General features: G+C 49.0%; 1 protein-coding gene across 6 annotated transcripts in view; it reads left to right on the top strand.

Moving 5' to 3' along the window:
* The window catches only part of GRB10 (growth factor receptor bound protein 10), a 202,107-nt gene that overhangs the window by 116,103 nt on the left and 66,431 nt on the right, over positions 1–19,573 (top strand). For all 6 annotated transcript variants that reach the window (XM_030932472.1, XM_030932473.1, XM_030932470.1 and 3 more), the window contains 2 exons: positions 5,066–5,285; positions 9,876–10,017. In XM_030932472.1, the coding sequence (XP_030788332.1) occupies positions 5,101–5,285; positions 9,876–10,017 (327 nt within the window). In that variant the 5' untranslated portion in view covers positions 5,066–5,100. The remainder of the gene's footprint in view (positions 1–5,065; positions 5,286–9,875; positions 10,018–19,573) is intronic.

Below are 19,573 nucleotides of genomic sequence, written 5' to 3'. Positions count from 1 at the left end.
GCTTGTGTGTAGGAACCTGTGAAATAAAGCATTGATTCCATTTGTATTTTTATTTGGAGTTGTGGTTAGGTGGTTTGCTTTTGTGTTTGCTGAGTATCTTTAAATATCATAAATATGATAGAGAATAATACTCTAACCATATAATACCCGACTTTCTTATTCTACTTACTTATGTCCAAACTCTATATATGGAAAATTAAGTGCATGTGACTAGAATACATGAGAATAGAAGATGAATTGTTGCGCAAAAAGATATTTCAGTAGAAGGTTAAGTGATATTTGCACAAAGTTTTAATTGGTTAGAAGTTAACAGAAATTGCTTGCCAAGTGAACATGGTCTAGTGGAAAACACTTTTGCAGCCTGACCTTCACTTCTTTTCTAGATAGAAATGTGTAAGGACTTTGGTTTTTGCACATGTGTTAGAGACTTTTCATATTAAGTGCCATCTATTTTTTCCTTAGGGACTGAATCTGCTTTGACTTAATGATATACACCCACCCCAGCTGTTTATGACCTAATAGGGTATATCTTCCATATGAAAATAGGAGAAGGGGGTAGAGAAGAAAGCTCTGAAGGCATTGCACACTGATGGATGCTTGTGTAGGTCTGTGAAGAAGGGACCGTAATGGACACATCCTAAACACGTGGTGCAAATAGCATGTCCTTATGGTGCCAAATCATTTAGTAAGTGAATCCAGTGTCAGCTTTAATTCGTAAACAAAGTAAAGAAGACACTAGATGGTGCTGTAAACTAAGAAATGTATTGGTGATGGTGGTAAGGTGGTGCTAGAAGTTAAATCCTCTGCCCCAGGAGTTTCTCTGTCCTCCTTGCCTTTTCCTGGTCAGCACACCTAGCCTGCTGTTTGGAAGACATTTACTTGTGATGATTTATAAGCCCAATGCAAATGTGTTTCCCTGAGTTTATATCTATTTTAAAACTAAACCAACCTCAGTTTGCGAATGACAGTGAAACTAGATGAGATGTGAATTTGAGATCAGACAAGTTACTCAAATATTTGGGCAAAGTTGATACCCAGTTTTCGATTGGGTTACTTAAAGAAGGAAAATAACTATTAACAACTTGATTGACAGCCATGTTGTTTGACCTATATTTGTGCAGAAAATACATTCTTATAAATCTGTGTGAAGTGAAATTTTATATATAAAATTATTTTTTTCCTTCCCCTTTCAGTATTCCTCCCAGTGGGGCAGCCTCATGGAGAATATTTTGGCATCAGGTTAACATTAAAGAGACAATCTGAATATTCACTGCGAGAAGCATTTGTTTACTTGATTCTCCCACTTCTGTTACATGGCAGAAGGCCTTTCACAAATGGGTGATTATTGATCCACTTCGATTCGTGGGACTGGACAAGAATTTTGCAGTTGGCCACATGCACAGAGGTGGCACACAGAGTCCTTACTGAGGTGGACTAGCTGACAGAATAGACGCCATAGGGATACTTACAAGAACTCAGTGTGATTTCAGTTGTATCTTAATGTAGTAATTTAAAAAAAATTGGTGTAGAATATGAAAAAGTGTCTTCTTTTGAATCAGACTTAAAACCCCTGTTTGGAAGATTTAACTGTCGCTCTTCATTAGAATTTAGTGAAGCTTGTAAGTCTGAGAACCATAAGTGATTTTATTATCTAAACAGATAAAATGCTAGTGAACCCCACAGGACATTTAACGGTTGTTTCTAAAGTAGGCATTTTAAATTTTCTAAAAAGTTTTATTTTTGCTCTAATGGCTCTGGAAAGTATGAAGGTTTGAAACATCCAGATAGAGTGGTTGGATTCAGTTTATGAAGATTATAACCTATTGAGTTATCAGACTGACCTGGCTTTGTTGAAAAGATTCAGGATTGAATGTATTGAAGTAAAAAATAGTTGTACAAATAATCCACCTCAGAGGAGAGTAAAAGCATTTTGAGGACATGTGTTGCATTTATATTTTGGCATCTATTACCTTGTATTTACTTTGAATAATGACAGAAGTACTTTACATTTGATCTGATTGCAGAGATGTGACCCAGGAATGATCTGGTTGACTGAGAGAAGGCTTAGCAGAAAAAGGATGGGAGACCCGGGGGGCTGCCTGCCTGGGGAGCACAGCCAGGGGCTGTTGGGAATGCATAGAGAGAAATAACTGCACATGAAAATTCCCCAGAGGGAATGAAAACATGTTATTTTCCTAGAAGAGAGCAGTCCCAGAGTGAGAACTGTACCACTGTTTTATGTCCAAAGCAGGATAAAAGCCTGGCATTGAATTGGCAGCGTGGCCCCACAGCACACGTGCATGTGTGTGCACGTGTGTAGACATGTTTGCATGTGTGCGGCATTGAGACCAACCTCCTGCATCACCCAAGACCGACTATACTTACAGTGAACTTTGTGTTTTAGCCAGTATTGACTTTTAGATGGCCCATTGAGATAGAAATATTGAGCTGTTAATATGGTAAGTTAAGAGTGGCACTCATGCTCATTGTTTTGCAGAGCTTCAATTAAGCAACTATTCCCTGTCAGCTAAATAGGAGTGTAGGAGATGAGTGGGCGCAGGATACATACGTTCTAGAACTTTCCTGAAGCCCCAAATCCGTGGTCTCTACTAGAACTTTTCCTCAAAATGAATGCAGCAGTCTCAATAAATACAGAACTGAGGTCTCGTCTTTGGCAGGCAGAGTTCTCTGGACAGTAGTTTTCGCTCCAGCAGTTCACAGAGAGACTCTCCTCTGCCTAAGGCCACAACACAAGCCTTCGGGACCTCGGGGAGCTCAGGCAGGTACATGCCTACCCCTCCAGGGGTCCTGATTTTTTGCCAACCAACTCTGCCCCCCACCCCGCCCACCTCCCCAGAACTATGAGCAAGAGTTCGCCTGCTGACTCTGAGTGTTCTCCCTTGTCATTAATTATTGATTATGCAGTAATTATTAATTATTGATTCAGCACTTTGTCCTTTTAATATCTGGCCAGGATTAATATTTGACCACTCACAACCCGAACTATGGCAACATCTCTCTTCTTCCCTCCTTCCACACAGATCCTGGGCACACAGGGCCCTGCTTGCTGAGTCTCAGCTGCTGATTTCACCCAGTCCACATCTTTGGATCCATCTGACCCATCTTTCTAAGGCACCCTTCCTCTTCCAGCCTGCTGCTCCCCAGCCCCTGCCCTCTCCCCTGGGCCTGGGTTGAATGTGGCCTCTGTTCTTCCAGTAGGAGCTGTGCTGGCCAGGCCTCAGTGGTCTCATCGCTGCCATTTCAGCAGCCTCCCTTCTGTCCTCACCCCTCCCTTCTGTCTGTCTGTCTTCACCAGGATCTTGAGCGTGATCTGGCTAAACCCTGATCCTACCGTCCCACTCACCCCAGAAGCCGAAGCTCTACCCCCGGGGTGACCCTGCCCCCTGCATATCCTCTGCACTACTGTGGCTGCCCAGGACCTCCCTCCCTCCTTTTGTCATTTGGTTTCCTTATGTCTTGTCTTGTTATGCCCTTTAACCTTGGGAGATGAGGGGAGTCCTTTAAAATAAAAGCCTTCCGAGCCAGAGGGCAGAGTGCCCCTCTGGAGCTTCTGTGAGGAACACACACCTGGTAGGGGAGAATGAGGGTTGCAAAGCTTGTTTTCAATACTGTTTATGTGACCTTGGGCAGGTGATTTAATTCTTCCAGGCCTGTTTCCTCAGCTGTTAAGCCAGGTTAATAACGACCACTTTTTGTTATTTTGTAAGAAATAGATGAAATAGGGCTAATAAATAACATCTTCCTGTTTACTGTGTGCCAAGCTCTGTTATAAAGCAGATAATAACTAACTTAGTCCTTACAACCCCCCTGTGGGGTGGACACTATTGCTAAGCTCATGTTAGAGTTGAGGACTTTTAAGAAATAGGAAGCCCATGTCCTAGGCCCTGCGCCCAGAGCCAATAGGAGCAGGCCAGGGTGAGCAAGTTTGCAAGTGCCAGTCTCTGCTTTCCTTCCTACCAACCAAACGCTGTAGCCTTTGGTAGGAAGAGGGTCTTGCTGTCTGTGACCCTGAGCCCGTGTGTGTTAAGTCTGCTTCTCCAGAGAAACAGAGATAGGGCTGCGACCCATTAAATAGGCTATATACAGAGAGAGACATATGTATTTTAGGAATTGGCTCATGACACTGTGGAGGCTAGCAAGTCCAAAATCTGCAGGGCACGTTGGCAGGCCGGACGTCCAGGGAAGGGTTGCAGTTCAGGTCTGGAGGCGAAATTCCATCTTTCCCCTTGGAGGCCGGGCTTTTTCTTCTATTCAGGTCTTCAGGTGATGGGCTGAGGCCCTCTCACATGAGGAAGAACAATCTGCTTTACTCAAAGTCTGTGGTTTAAATGTTAATTGCATCTAAAAAATACCTTCACAGCATCTAGTCTAGTCTAGTGTTTAGCTAAAACCCGGCACCATGCCCCATGCAGAGAGAGAAGATGTGAAGATGGGCTTCCTTCTGCACTCTGGCCAATCAAGAGGATGGGTGGGCACCCGAAGCCCACAGGCATGTGTTGTAGTAGCAGCCACACATAAACCTCTGTCACAGTTTTAGCTCCTACTTAACCTTTCTGGGCTGGAACCAGTGTCAGTGTTGGGTGCTGCTCTGTTTCTGTCTCTTGTTTCACTTCTGGAATCCCAGAGAGGAGAGAGTCCTGATCTTGGGAGGCACCTGTGATTCAGTCAGCTGAGTCCAGGCCAGTGGGGTGGTGCTATGCAGCTATGGCTGTGTGTGGCCTACCGGAGTGGGTGGGGAGGAGAGAATGGGGTACTGAAGGGAACTGAGCAGATGCTCCAAATGGCTTCTGCCTTGAGACAGGTAGAAATGCAGCCCAGCTCTAATGATTGAATTGCAATTGCCTCGCAACGTCAATCATGATGAATACATGTAATATGCATGCTTCCATACAGTCATACTTCTCTCAGTGTTGCCCCACTACCCCTTACGTAACATTTGAAAAATAGGATTGAGGTTTGGAACATGATCACCAAGATGTACATTTGGGTTTGATTGCTCTCCACTGCTGAAGTTTCTTTTTTGCTCTTGCCTTTTTCTGTGCAGAGGATGATGTGGACCTGGAAGCCCTGGTGAACGATATGAATGCATCCCTGGAGAGCCTGTACTCAGCCTGCAGCATGCAGTCAGACACGGTGCCCCTCCTGCAGAATGGCCAGCATGCCCGCAGCCAACCTCGGGCTTCAGGCCCTCGGTCCGTCCAGCCACAGGTGTCCCCGAGGCAGAGGGTACAGCGCTCCCAGCCTGTGCACATCCTTGCTGTCAGGTAGGTCCAGGCCTCGCGGGCAGAGCCTTCTCCAAGGGTGAGAGCTGTCGACAGGGACATCTCTCTCTGTGAATTAAATGGTCTTGGGGGGAACAGTGTTGGCCTTGCAAAACCAAGAGGCACATACATTCCTTTGATGGGATAACGGATACACTGAGTGTTGTGTGGTGTGCCGTGCTTGGGTTGAATTTTGTAGCCGGTTCAATTCCAGTACCTTTTATTGAGTGCCTGCTATGTGCAAGGCACTGTGCTAGGTAGAGAGATATGCAGGAAAACCACCAGAGGAAAAATCTCTGGGAAGATTGAAAGAACAGCCATGGAACTGATTGCATGCCCCAAGCCCTCACTACCCAGAGTAGGGTTGGGAGGCTAGCAGCTACAGCACCCCCTGGAGCTTGTCGTATAACCCCAGACCTCCCTTGGAGTTGCATTTGGCCACATTCCTCTGCTAATTCATGGGTAGGCACATCTCTGTGGAAACAGGGAGGCTGGAGGGAGGAACATGCTGGGGACATTGAAGGAGGTTCCTGGGAGATGGGATCTCTGAACAGATGTCAAAGGGTGGTAGGAGCTCAGATAGATGGAGGCAGAGGTTTTATAAGCAGAAGAGATGATACAGATGGAGGCCAGTGCTGAAACACTTTGTGTGCCTTTTTCAGGAGCCACGTGGGAAAGAGTTCTGGACAGGTGTGTGAAGGGGCTGGATTTGAGTTTTGACACCAGCATTCTGGCTGCCAGGGGTCATGGGGGCAGTGGTAGAGGGCAGCAGGGTTGGCACAGCATGGCCGGTTTGGAAGCGGTTTCAGGAGCCCCCGAATGGAAGATGATTGTGTGCTGCCCGAGGATGAAGAAAGGGGATTTGAGCACGTTGCCGAGGAGGAGCAGCTGTGTTTTGCCAGCACTTGAATTTTGCCAGGGCTGTGAGGAGACAGAGAGTATGTGGAGGGTGACTTGGATTTTGTCTCGAGTGCCTGGGAGGAGGGTGTCTAGAGAACGGTCATGTTGAAGGAGAAGATGCTGAGAGCACCTTAGACATTCTGAATGAAGATCTTTGTAGAGTCAAGCTGAGAGCCAGGGGCAGCCCTCAAGGATCGGCCTGTCTGCCCTGCTGCAGTCCATGGCGGGGATGGCGTGGGGCTCTGTGGGACCCTGCCTGCCTCTCTGGGCCTTCGTGAAGGATGTACAGCCATCTCTGCTGGGACTGCCCCTTGCCCTCATTGGCCTCTGTCAGGATGGGGTTCTGGTGCCTCCTGTCTCAGCACCCCGTCTTCCGGGGAGCTCCGTTCATTTCCAGGGATCTTCCTTGCTTCTAGAAACTTCTGAGAGTTTTCTTTGTGGTCTGACATCTTCGGTCTTCCGCAGCCCAGATAATCACCTTGCTCCAGGTGGCCGCTGTTTCTTACGGAGGGGAGAGGGTGCAGTGGCCCTGGCGCCTGTGGTCAGCTGCTTTGCCAGCTTCCCACCCCGGCTTCCCCTCCGACTTCTCACTTTTTGTCATATTCATTGATGCTGAATGATGCCTGTCCCAGGGTTTGTTCGACTTCGTTCTTTGAAAGATGACCCCTTGTACTTAGCTCTTGTACTTAGTTAAGTCTAGTGGGAGAGCTGTTTTTCTCTTGGGAGCATCACAGTAGCCTTGGGGAGAGCCTGGGAATATAGAGTTGCAGTCGCATGGCGAAGGTGCCCGAGGGTGGGCTGGAAAGCCAGAAGGCCTACCTCCCTGCTGGAGTAGTTGCCCAGCAACTACTGAAGTTGAACCTCGAGTTCTGGCTGAACTTGCCCATATGTTCCCCAGGGCTGCCTGCGCTAAGTCCCTGGGGTGGAGGGGCAGTCTTGCTCTGTGGCAAAGTCCTCTCCCTACAGGGTCACAGGCACTATTCCTTGGGCCCAGACTCTTCTCACTGGTGTCCTCTCAGATAAGTAGTTTTGTTTCTCACTTTCAGGTGGATTAAAAAAAAAAGTGGTTATCAATCTAGAATCACCAAAGATTTATTTTGTGAAGTGAGGCCATTTGCTGAGCGCTTACTGTGTACAGATGCTGATGAGCTCCTCCTTTGTTATCAGTGTCCTCGGAGGGAGGTGGTGTGGGTTACCCTCGCTTCCCAGGTGAGGAAACCGAGGCACAGCGGGGCGGTAACTTGGCCCACTGCAGCAGGTGGGAAGTGGCTACGGAGCATGCTGCTGGGTACCGGGGAGCACGGAACATGGTGCACGCTGCAGAGGAACTTCCCAGGGGCTGCCATGCAACCCAAAGGGAGCTGGGGTGCAGGCAGGGTATGGGCAGAGGAGACGCTTGGAAAGGGCAAGAAGGCCTCACACACAGGAGAGCCGACGGGTGAGCCAATCCTGTATGGAGAAGCAACCCAGGCTTTTGAGAGTGCAAGGGCCACACATGTGTTCTAGACAAACGCAAGTGGGCCAGGGCACAGGCACAGAGCAGAAGGACCCGCACCTCACCACACCAGCTCTGCAGTTCCTGTCATCATCACTGACATCCCTAAATCTCAGCACCCCTCTCCATAGTCACTGTCCCTTCTATTGTGAGCCTCTTTCGTGGTGATTTTTTGTCTTTGGGTGATGTCCCTTAGTCTTGCCTTAGGCGATGTCTCTGAGCCACTTTAAAGTCAACACAGGACTTTTTAAAATGCTCAAAACAACCCAATAAAGAGATAAGCTTTTGTGGACACTGAAACATCAGATTATCTCTTCGGGGTGAAGTCACTGGCTGGAAGCCGTGGACTGGAATGTCCTGAAAGTGACACTGGCCACCCCTTTTATCCATCTCCTCCTGTACGACAACAGCCAGACCTTTCAGTTGGATGCCTTGCCAAGGCTGAGGCTGTTATGGGAAGAGTGGGATTTGTTCGCAGTAAAAATAAACTTTCTGGCATGTCATCAAACCATTATAGGAACGGCTTTCCTGTATTTCACAGCACTGATTCCCTTCATGCCATGTGAGTTCTCATAATTTTAAATCCATGCATCATTTTCTGGTCTATGTGGGATAGCTAGCGGGATCTTCCTTTAAAAATAGGGAAAGTTGGTAAAAGAGAAAAAGTAAAGTGGTCACAAAGTGTGTTTCTGTAGTGGCAAATCTCCCAGGAAAGCTAACGGATTGTTGATTTTGTGAAATCGTAAAAATGGTAAAAAAAAAAAATTACTTGAAGACACAGCCTGTAAAGGGGGTTTCTGAGGTGTGTTTAAACATGGGGAGGGATTGGAAATGCTGAGTGAAGATAATGTGAGGTTTGCTCCCCTCTCCTTGAAGGTAGGAGGCTGTGGACAGGGCCGCAGTGGCCTCAGGAAGGGTGGAGGAGGCTGTGTGCCCAGGAGTGCCCTGGAGGTGTGGGCCAGAAGTTACTCTACAGAGGGGAGGCGCCGGGCACTTGGCATTTGCTTTGACTTTGAACTTGATTTCTCTGCTGTTCACAGTTGCTTCTGATTCGTCATACTGTGCGTGTGTTGCATAGTTGTATGACAAGTGGGTTGTGCATTTTTCTGAGGAGGGAACAGATGCCCCTGGAGAAGTGCCAGAAAAGTAGAGGTGGTGCGTGGATTCAGCATGTGTTTCTAAGGTGTGTTTCTAATGTGGACACAGGCTTTGGGAGGACAGCTATGTGAAGCTATAATTTGGAATTAATTCAGTATCAACAACCTTTTTATATAAATAAGCATCCATTGCATAATTCAGGTGAGAACACACAAAGCCTTTTCTTGTATTTTTGTTTGATTAGATTAATGCTCATTTCAAGGACATTGACAAACACTTGTCCTCATGAAAACGCTCCTGTGCAGAAAACCTTTCACACATTAGGTATTCACTGATCAAACGGATGAGGTATTTGGAGCTGATGCTATGTCAGGCACTGAGTGCCGCCTGAGATGAGCACGCACCCAGGACAACAGAACCTCTGCACCCCCGTCCCCCCGGGATGCCTAATGAAGAAGAGAATTGATACCAGATACCCTTTGGGTCTGAGAACGACAACTTACAATTTTTTAAAGTTTTCGTTTTAGTAAAATACATGTAACATAAAATTTACCATATTAACTGTTTTTTCAGGGTATGATTCAGTAGTAGTAATGCACACTCACAATGGTTGTACAATCTCCAGAACTTTCTCATCTTGTGAAACTGAAACTCTGTCCCCAATAAATAGCAACTCCCCATTCCCCTCCCCTTAGTCCCTTGCAGCCACCATTCTACTTTCTATGGGTTTGAATATGCTACCTACCTCACTGTGTGAAATCACACAGTGTCTCTGGTTTTGTGACTGGCATGTTTGACTCTGCATAATGTCTTCAGGGTTCGTCCTGTTGTAGCCTGTGTCAGAATGTGCTTCCTTTTTCATGGCCTAGTAGTGGTCCATGGTATGGATATGCCACATTTTTTCATCCATTCGTCCATCTGCAGATCCTTGGGTTGCCTTTGCTTGTTGACTATTGTGAAGGATGCCACTGTGAACGTGGACATGCCAGTGACTCCTAGAAGCGCTGTGTTCCGCTCTCTGGGTGTATCACCACAGTGGTAAGACTGTGGGTCATGTGGAGAATGACAGCTTTTAACAGGCACTTATCCCTGCCTTCCAGGCGCCTTCAGGAGGAAGACCAGCAATTTAGAACCTCGTCTCTGCCGGCCATCCCCAATCCTTTTCCTGAACTCTGTGGCCCTGGGAGCCCCCCTGTGCTCACGCCGGGTTCTTTACCTCCGAGCCAGGCCGCCGCAAAGCAGGTGAGTGTGCCTCTGGCTGGAGCCCAGGCTTAGGGATGTGCCAGAATATTGGGATCTGCACAGATGTGCCAGATTATTACTTTGGGAAGAAGGGCGGGAAGTCCTGGGATCTTCTCTCTCCGTTCTTTTCTTGTGGTCCAATGAGACTGATACAGTTTGGATGTTGTCCTCTCCAAATCTCATGTGGAATTGTAATCCCCAGTTTTGGAGGCAGGGCATGGTGGGAGGTGATTGGATCTTATGGGTAGATCCCTCGTGACTTGCTGCTGTCCTCACAATAGTGAGTTCTCACGAGATCTGGTTGTTTAAAAGTGCGTGGCTTCTCTTCCTCTTACTCCCACTCCTGCAGTTCCTGCTTTGCCTTCCGGCATGATTGTAAGCTCCTAAGTCCTCCCCAGAAACCGAGCACATGCCCGCACCATGCTTCCTGTGCAGGCTGCAGAATCGTGAACCAATTAAACCTCTTTTCATTATTGATCTAAACTCCATGTATCTGTATATTTTAGAAAAAGTCTCATAAAAATGGCAAGTAATAACAATGATTGATGTTTAAAGATGAATCTTAGTTCTTTGAAAAAGTTTCACCACTGGCTCAATAATAGATGTGAAAATGCTGGGCTTACCCGGACAGCTGGATGTCCGTACATGGGAGTTGAAGAGTTTCTGTCTTGTAGTCCTGATTTGAATATGATCTGCTGAAAGCAGAAAAGTTTCCACTGGACCCACAGGGCAATAGCCCCCTTTTTGAACTTGTAGTTTCTATTTAAAGTAGATCCATGAAGTAGATAGGACACAACCATTGTCCCCATGTGAGGAAACTGAGGCACAGAGAGTTTCAGTCATGTGTCCAAGGTCAAACAGCTAGCAAGTCAGCTTAGCAGAGAAACCGCCAGAGAAAAGGATTGCAAGTTCCTCCCCACCAGTTGGCAGGGCTGTGAGCCGGGACGGGCTGCAGCCTCTGGAGGAACACCCCTAGGGGTGGAGGTGATCATTAGAACCGCAGCATCTGATGTTTATGGAGTGAGGGATTTCTGTGTGCCGGGCCTTGTTGTAAGTGGTGGATATGTTTACTTTTTGTTTATTTGTATGTTCATTTCCTCCTCATGCCATCCCATATGAATTAAGTACGCATATTCCCTCTGTTCCACAGTTGAGGGAAGGGAGGCCCCTATAAGCAGCTGAGCTGAGTGTGGCTGGGACCTGATGGTGTGGCTGAGTGTGACCCAGCCTCAGGATCGGAGCCTGTGATTGCAGCCACTATGCTGATCGGCTTCCCGGGACCTTGACTTCCTTCTGCTACATGCATGTTGTTTAGAAGTTATTTTGCCCTTCTACTTGAATCATCTCTTCTCCCTACTTGCTCTCACTTCTCTACCTTTGCTGTTCTCAAGTGGGACAGACCAGTCATCCCTTTCTCTGCAAATCTGCCTGTCACGTGCCATGCCAGGTCTGCCCTCTTGAGAGATAGACCTTTCTTCCATTACCCGCTGGCTCCCAAGTATGGGTCCCGTTCTGACCTCAGGCCCCCGGAGCAGGCTGCATTATGGCACTATCAAAACTTAGAAGGTGAGGTAAGTGTCCCTCATCTGGGAGCCAGCACTGGCTGGGCTTGTGCACTTTGTCACATGTCTAAAGTGCATCTGGGATGTCTACCTCGCCGATGACCTTCTGCTTCAAAAAAGGATCCAGACAAGCTGTCTGTGGGTTTTGTCACTGAGGTTGTTTACAGAGCTACCCATTCTAAAATAAGACCATGAAAATATTATCTGGCTCTCTCAGCCTTTGGCAAGAAAACTGGCCTCCACCCCCAGGGATTGTCCAAATTTGTAAGCAGAACAAGGAAACCAGGGAATTTTGCCTGCTGGTGTTTTTCTTGGGATCAGAGCTAGTTCCCCATGAGAACGTGGCATTGGTATCTGTGTCACTAATGTCCTCAAGCCCACAGAAATAACAGCAGGAAGGATGTTTCTCACTCAGAACTACTTGTAGAAAGTCCTTGTTCTTTGTTCTTTTTTTTTTTTTTTTTTTTCGACTTGCTTGAAAGGACGTTTCTTTATCTGTACTTGGTGTTGACTTCTGATCTCATGAAAAGTGTGTTTTCCCGACGCAGTGGGTAGCAAGTGCTAGACAACCTCCAGCCACTTTTCACGGCTTTGGATCTAGGATCACGATGGGGGTTGGTGCTGGGCAAAGAGCTCTGGCTCCATTCCTTGCCCCTTGCTTGAGGAAAAGAAAAATCTAGTGTTCTTATTCCCTTCATTCAAGTCAGAGGAAGTAATGCTGAGACCAAGGTCTAGTCAAGGATTCTGAAGTAGTAGAAAAATTGACAAAGTGGACCCGATACATAAAGTAGCTTCACTCACGGATAAGAACTCAGTTAACACAGAAAAAGAAGAAAGCATAACGAAATCTATGGAAGGTAATGGGATAATGAGGTGATTGGAAACGTCCTCATTCATGTCATTTTGTTCACTATTAAATAGCAGATTCATGAGGAAAGGAACAGGGGAGGAAAAAGTAGAGATATTTAAACTTCCATGAGAAAGGAAAAATCATTCTTGCCCAAGCTTTGAAGCCAAAGCCTTCTGAAATTCCCACACAGGCATTAGTACCTTTCTTCTGCCTCTCTCATTTATTTATTTATTTATCTTGAGACGGAGTCTCGCTCTGTCCCCCAGGCTGGAATACAGTGGTGCAATCTCGGCCCACTGCAAGCTCCGCCTCCCGGGTTCACGCCATTCTCCTGTCTCAACCTCCTGAGTAGCTGGGACTACAGGCGCCCACCACCACACTCGGCTAATTTTTTGTATTTTTAGTAGAGATGGGGTTTCACTGTGTTAGCCAGGATGGTCTCGATCTCCTGACCTCATGATCCGCCCACCTCGACCTCCCAAAGTGCTGGGATTACAGGCGTGAGCCATCGCGCCCGGCCCTGCCTCTCTCCTTTTTAAGTGACTCCTTGGTAGCTCTGTAATGCGATAAGAGAGATCAGATGCTGGTGTCCAGAGACCCCAGGTCTGAGAGCAAGCAACTGCCATGACGTGGACCTGGCGCTCCTCACATTATGCTGAGCCCCCTGGCCCGCATGCTGGGACAGGGCGGGAGAGTGGCAGTGGTCTCACTGCAGCATTTAATGGGCCCTCACGGGTCTGAATTCCACCTGCAGCTCTGGTGTGGCTCCTTTCTAGACATGTAAGACACAAGCTCAGTGCCCTGCAAAGGCTGCAGGCCACAGGACTTAATGAAAGGAAGGAGGGGAGGGAAAATTCTGCATGGGAGCAGTCATGGGTAGAGAAGAGCCCTCAGCGTCCTATTCAGCAGCACGAGATTCCTCCAATGCCACCTCCCTCTGAGCTCTCTCCCTTCACTCAACTTGAGCCCCTACAACGGCCGGGGCTTTTGCCAGACCCTGAGACTAAGAGGTTGGCCGCAAAGTGGGCCCTGCTCTCGTGAGCTTAGCATGATGGTGACAGAGTGAAGAGCTATCTGAGAGGAAGCAGGATGGAGTAGTTGGTGGTCTAGGACTTGACAGGCATGTGCCAAAAAGAAAGCAGCCATTACTCTATCTAGAAGGACAAGGAGGTCTTCCCCAGCTGCCTTGCGTCTTCTCCCTGGGGATCCCAGAGCATGCAGCAGCCCCAGGCAGGCTTACCAAGTTCTTCCACGATGACTGCACCCTGGCTTTGTGACCCTGCATTGGCCAGGTTCTTCCTGAGTGCTGTGCCGAGTTTGCTAAAGGTACCCATGGGGCTTGCTTGAGTCATCTGGGTTGGCGGGAATAGCTGAGTTGCAAACCTGTGATCCTCCAGCTGGGGGAGACTTACACCAGCGCAAAGGGAGCTACTTCTGATCGGAGATCCACGTGCTGGGACATCGCCATCCAACAACCCACTTGTTCCTTCCTGCCTTGCTGTCCTTCACCTGCCCTGGATTCAACCTCCTCACCCTGCCCAGGCTCTGCTTCCTCTTCTGGGTCTGGGGTCCTGCCCAGGTGCTTCTACAGGAGCAGTGCAGGGTCGGTCTCACCTCCCTGGTCCTGCCCAGGCTTGTTAATACCCCCACCTGGGTTGGCACCCACCCTGCAGCTGCTCAGCATTGGGCCGGGGGAGCCCCAAGAGCAGTTTGCCCAACGTGCTATGGGTTCCACACCTGGGTAGGTCAGACCCTTGATGGAAGCATGGAAATCTGGAGCTGGTAAACCCAGACACCTCCACCCACCTCTGCCACTGGCTCATGGGCCTTCACTCGTGTTTGGGTGGTCATAAATAGTGTGAGATGTTTTGGAGTTGTCTGTCTAGACTTCTTGGGCTTCCTGTTTTATTTTGTTGTTGATGATGAATTTTAAAAGAGCAATGTTTTGGCTTGTTTGGTAATATTTAAGCCAGAGTCTGTTGGTCTTGCGTTTACCAGAGGTTGTACTATCTGGCTTCACCATTAAAGCGAGAGAGCACACAGACCTGTTCCCTCATGGAAGAGTAGACATCCTCCTTTGCTCCAGGAGAGTGCGTAGAGGAACCGTACTGTATGGTTTTACATAGTGTCTGTTAGAGGTGACAGCAGTCCTCCTTGTCACCAGTGAGTGACTTTCGTCAGAAGGTATGGATTCTGGGGTGATCATTCCATCATTTATTAAGTGGGATTTAATTTTATTCAGTGATCTCATTTATTTCAGTTTAATAATATCTCCTCATTGACTTACCAAAACAGCAAATACATAAGAATTCCTTTCTGAGTGTTTAATTTCTTTCCTCCAGAAGGTGGTGAAATTAAATTAGTCAGTGTTCAGGAAACTGGATATTTGTGGTAAGAATCAACAGGGCATTTTTAACTGCTTTATGACTCATTTGAAAAGACAGGCTGTTGTGGGTAAGGGTGATTGATACAGCAAAGACTTGTGAGCCCTGAGGCCAAGCACCATGCCCCTGTCGAAGAGGCTGGGCCCATGGTCTAGTTGGTGCCACTGGGCCTCTATGGTGAGGCTCCTTTTGCTCTTGGTGCCCTGGCAGACACAGGCTGCGGTGGTCCTCCTTTGCGTCAGACCCACTGGGGCCTTCTGCGTTGAGGAAGCGCCATGCAGTGTGCCTGGAGCTGGCCTCGGGTGTTGGGAGGAAGGGGCACCACAGGAGGACGTGATCCGAGACCTGGGGCTTGGGCCAGGTGCCAGACAATCCTGGGTAAATACCAGAGCTGTCCCCCCTGCCCCCCCAACACACACTGTAGAGGACCCTGACAGGCGGGCTGGCCCCCCGCCACAGCCTGGTGACTATCTCCCTCTGCTGCACCTCTTTAAGGTCATGGGAGAGGAGAGAAAGGTGAGTGGGGTGCCATTTTCCTCTGGCGGGTGCTGGGTGAAGTTCGGAAGGCTCTGAGAGGCTGAGGGGAGCCATGTGTGTAGGTACATTTGACTGTTGAGGCTGGTGGGTGCGACACCCTGTAGGGGGCTTGTCCTAAAGGCCTTCTCGGTTCCTGCATTCTGATCCTGGCTGTTTGCTGTGTGAGGAGGGACTCAGCTCAGCAACGTCAGAAGTCAGGGCAGAAGTAGCTCCTCAAGGCAAGACTGAGCGTCAGTGCCCACGCTGGGGAGGAGGGGCCCTGTGTCCACAGCCATCGCCCACCAGCCGAGCATGACCAGCAGGAGCACAGGACCAGTGTCCCCAGAAAATTGGATGCTTTGAGAGAAATCAGAATTGCCACTGAAAACCTGAACTCTCCACATCTTGCACATTTCAGTGTTCTGTAAGCACGGTGTGGGCTGAAGCATACACCCTGGCAGGCAGGTCCTGACCTGCTGGGTTCGGCTGTGGGGTCCTGTGAGGTGACTCCTGTGGTGTCTGCATTGTCTCCCTGTGCCTGGCACGCCAGGGACACTCCCTGATGGGCACTGGATCCAGCATCCACTAAGGGCTCAGCAAGCTGGGATGATGGCCTGAATCTAAAAAAGGATTACGTTAAATAGGCTTTCAAAATGACGTCTGCACATGCAGCTACAAAAGTATCACCAAGAGGATGGCAGCTGCAGCCACTGCTGCTTCTGAGAGAAGGGCTCAGTCAGTTAGACACGTGGCTCCAGTCAGAAGTCCAGTGTGACCTTTCCTGGGTGGCTGGCTTGACCATTCTGCTCTGACAGAAATAGGTTTTCTAGAAGCTAGTGGCTTTGTTGTGTTCTGTCTTGGATGCCATTGTCCCTCTGAGAAGGACCCTAGTCACATGGTGCTCATCCCAAGCGGAGGGACCCGATGGTGAGAGGCTGTGGCAGGAGGCAAAGGAGAAAATGGGAAGTGGTTAAGGATCATTTGGGGCACTTGTGGTTATTTCCTACAGCACATATGTGGGAGAGACGCCTCCTATGCTCTGGGTCCAGAGGCTGGAACAGGCAGCAGAGAGGTACAGGGAGGTGCAACTTACTCCTTGTGGGGGAAGGTCCCTTCACCTGTCAGCATCCCCAGGGAGGGGGCTGCCTGGGGTCCCACTTCCTGTCACTGGAACGTCCCAGCAGCATCTCACTCTGCAGCAGGGGTGGCCTCGCCCTTCCCAGGCTGTGCTGGCTGTATCTCCACGTCAGCCCTGAGGACGCACCCTGGGCCCTCTTCCCTGTCATCCTCACCCGTGGAGCAGGGACAGCCAGTAGGTCTTTGAAAGAAATGTTTTAAGTCAAGGGATAACTGAAAATATAATGAAACAACAAATGAATATATGTTATGGAAGAGAATTTGCAAAATTGGTAAAGGTTGAAGTAGATTCCCTTGAGAGTCTAGCTCAGGTGTCTGTAAGAGCATCACCAGAAAGCATAAGGAATAGCTTCTCTGCGTTCCAGATGGACAAGGAAGAGGCTTCAGTTGAATCAGATGATGTTAGACCAAGACTCACGTTTGGGTTTTAAGAGATTCTATCAGGTAGATCTTAATTTTCCTGTTTTTTAGCATCTATTGGTTGGTGGGTACTACACATTTGATTTTCACAGCACTTCCACTTGCTACAAGGGAGAGACTGTTTTCATATGGTGAAACCAAGGTCCTGTAGCTCCACAAGGTGAAATACTTTGGCTGGAGTCACACAGCCAACTAGAGGTACAGGCAGGAAATGTACTCAAGCTAGACGAGCCCAAAGCCTTAGTCTTCTTCCTGCCCCTCACAGACCTCCGAGGTCAGCACCCTGCTGAGTTTGGAGAAGACACTCTGAGTCTGTGCAGCCTCCTGCCTGGGGCTGAAGCATCACCTCCCAAATGCAGCACACACTGGCATTTGCTGCTGAAAGGAGATGCAATTGTGCAAGCAGTGGAGGAGCTTCACGCCCAATTCTGAATAGCCCTTCATTCCTTGGAGGTTTTGGGAGGCTTTTATTCCACTTATCAGGGAGCCTCAGTTTCCTGATTGTGCCTCGCACATCCTGGGTAACGACCATCGGAGAGGAAGACCTCTCTGAGAAGGAGGCCCAGGGGCTTTTAAAGACAGCACCTCCACTGCCAGGAAACTGCCCCTCCTGCCATGCACCAGCCTGGGACTGCCAGGGTCTTGGTCTTTGAGAAGGACAGAGGACCTGGGCATGGGGCCAGACTCCAGCTGCACAGCATCGCAGGTAATGACAGTAGTAACACCAGCTGCTGAGATGTGGGGAGTCCCTCTCCTGGCAAGCGTGGGACACTGTGCTTCACCTGCTCTTCAGGATGCCTTTGACTGCAAGAAACAAAACCAAACCTGTCTGGTCTCCATTGTAAGGAGAGTTGCTTTTGCAGAACAGGATGTCTAGGGCAGGAGATAGCAGCCACCACAGCCTTGTCCTGTGTCACAGCACTTGTCCTCTCTCCACAACTGCAGCTGGTGAGACCAGAGTTGGGCTTGTCACCCAGAAGCAGCTGTTCCTTATACGGGTGGGTAAGCCAGGTATGCAGAGATGTAAAGTGGTGGCAAGGGCAACCGAGGCAACGTGTGGGGTGCACTGACCCCACAGGTTCCAGTGAGTTGGTTGTGGTTCATGATACCAAGAACAGATTCTGAAGAAGCAGAAACCAGGAGCAGGCAGAGAACTGACTCCTGCAGTAAATGTGCAGAGGTGCTGAGACAAGAGGGCGGGGAGTCCCCAGGGGCACCATAGAGAGGAGTGCCGGTGAAGAAGAAGTACAGTAATGCTATTAGGAACTTGTTTGTTTATGAACTTAAGACAAGCTTTGTGCGCACTTTGGGGTGGCTTTGACAGGCCACACTTTCTTTCAGCCAATAAAGATTCTCGTGCAGCTACATAATGAGTTGTTAGAGCACATTTTTCCATTTGTTATTCAAACACAATTAGTCACATAGTTTAACCCCGTTAGTAATAGCACATAAATCTTGTCTTAATTCCAATCAGTTCTTCTCCCTCTGCTTAATTTTAAAAATTAATTTTCTGGAACCACAGTAATCACTTTGGATAGGGGTTTGTGCTTACAATTATTTACTGATGATCAAAATTAGGTTTCCTGAGGCTTTAACTGCATGCAATGTGTTAGACCATCTTTGATGAGCAAAACTAGCCCTGGCCTCCAAGTGCAGGTGGTCTCACAGAATGTGTTGCATGGAGAGAATGCTGCCTCCTGCAAATGTGCGTCTGCAGCTGGGCCTATCCCAAGCAGTTTGCTCGTGGGTTTTGCTGAGGATGGACTTCCTCCATCCTTTAGCCCCTTCCACCCTCTGGCAAGCCCTGTTACTCTTAGCACCTCCACAGTCTGCACATGTCACCTTTTCTGGTGGCTTTGGAGATCAGAAGACATTGGGGCCTGAGCCTAACTGCAGTTTACCCTGAGTGCTGGGGACCCTGAGGGGTGCTGGCTGCAGTGAGTTGGGTCTGCAGCCCCCGGGGCCTTGGCCCTGGCAGGATGGATAAGATGCTGCCATCACAGGATGGTCCCTCGTGGCTGCACTCACGCAAGAGTCAGCATGAGGTGCACTTCAACTCATCCCGCCGTTTTCAAGTTAAAATCTTCTGTCCTCAGTCCCTCTCACACCTGCATCTCTAACTCCTTTCCTTCTGCTACCGCGTGGCTCCTATCTCCCAACGGAAGCCTCCGGCCTGTAACCATTTCCCCTCTGCACCGAGAGGCCGCGGTGCGGAAGGGGAGCTCCTGCCCATGGTGTTCGGAAGGTGCTGGGGCAGAACCCACCTCCAGCACTGATGCGTGGCAGCATCTCTGGAAACTTCCATTTCCTGTTCTGTCTGAGGAGGCGGGCCCTGCTGACATCTCTGTGTGTTGGAGCTCTGGACGGTCAAATCTGCACCATGGCTACTTCCCCTCTTGCCGCGTGAACGTGGCAGGATGTCCACCCCACCCCACTTCCTGCATGAACATGGCTTGATGACTGTGCCCTACCTCCCTTCCTGCACGAATGCAGCACCACGGCTGCGCCCACCACTTCTGTGGATGTGGCACGATGGCTGCAACCCCACTTCCCATTTGAATGCGGCACCATGGTTGCACCCCCCCCCCCACCACTTCCTCTGTGGACGCGGCACAATGGCTGCACCCCCCACTTCCCACGTAAACATGGCACCGCAGCTGTGCCTCCCATGCCCCTTTACTGCATGA

Source organism: Rhinopithecus roxellana, chromosome 6 (genome assembly GCF_007565055.1).
Source record: "Rhinopithecus roxellana isolate Shanxi Qingling chromosome 6, ASM756505v1, whole genome shotgun sequence".
NCBI classification, from domain to species: Eukaryota; Metazoa; Chordata; class Mammalia; order Primates; family Cercopithecidae; genus Rhinopithecus; species Rhinopithecus roxellana.
This window is presented reverse-complemented; position numbering and strand designations above follow the sequence as displayed.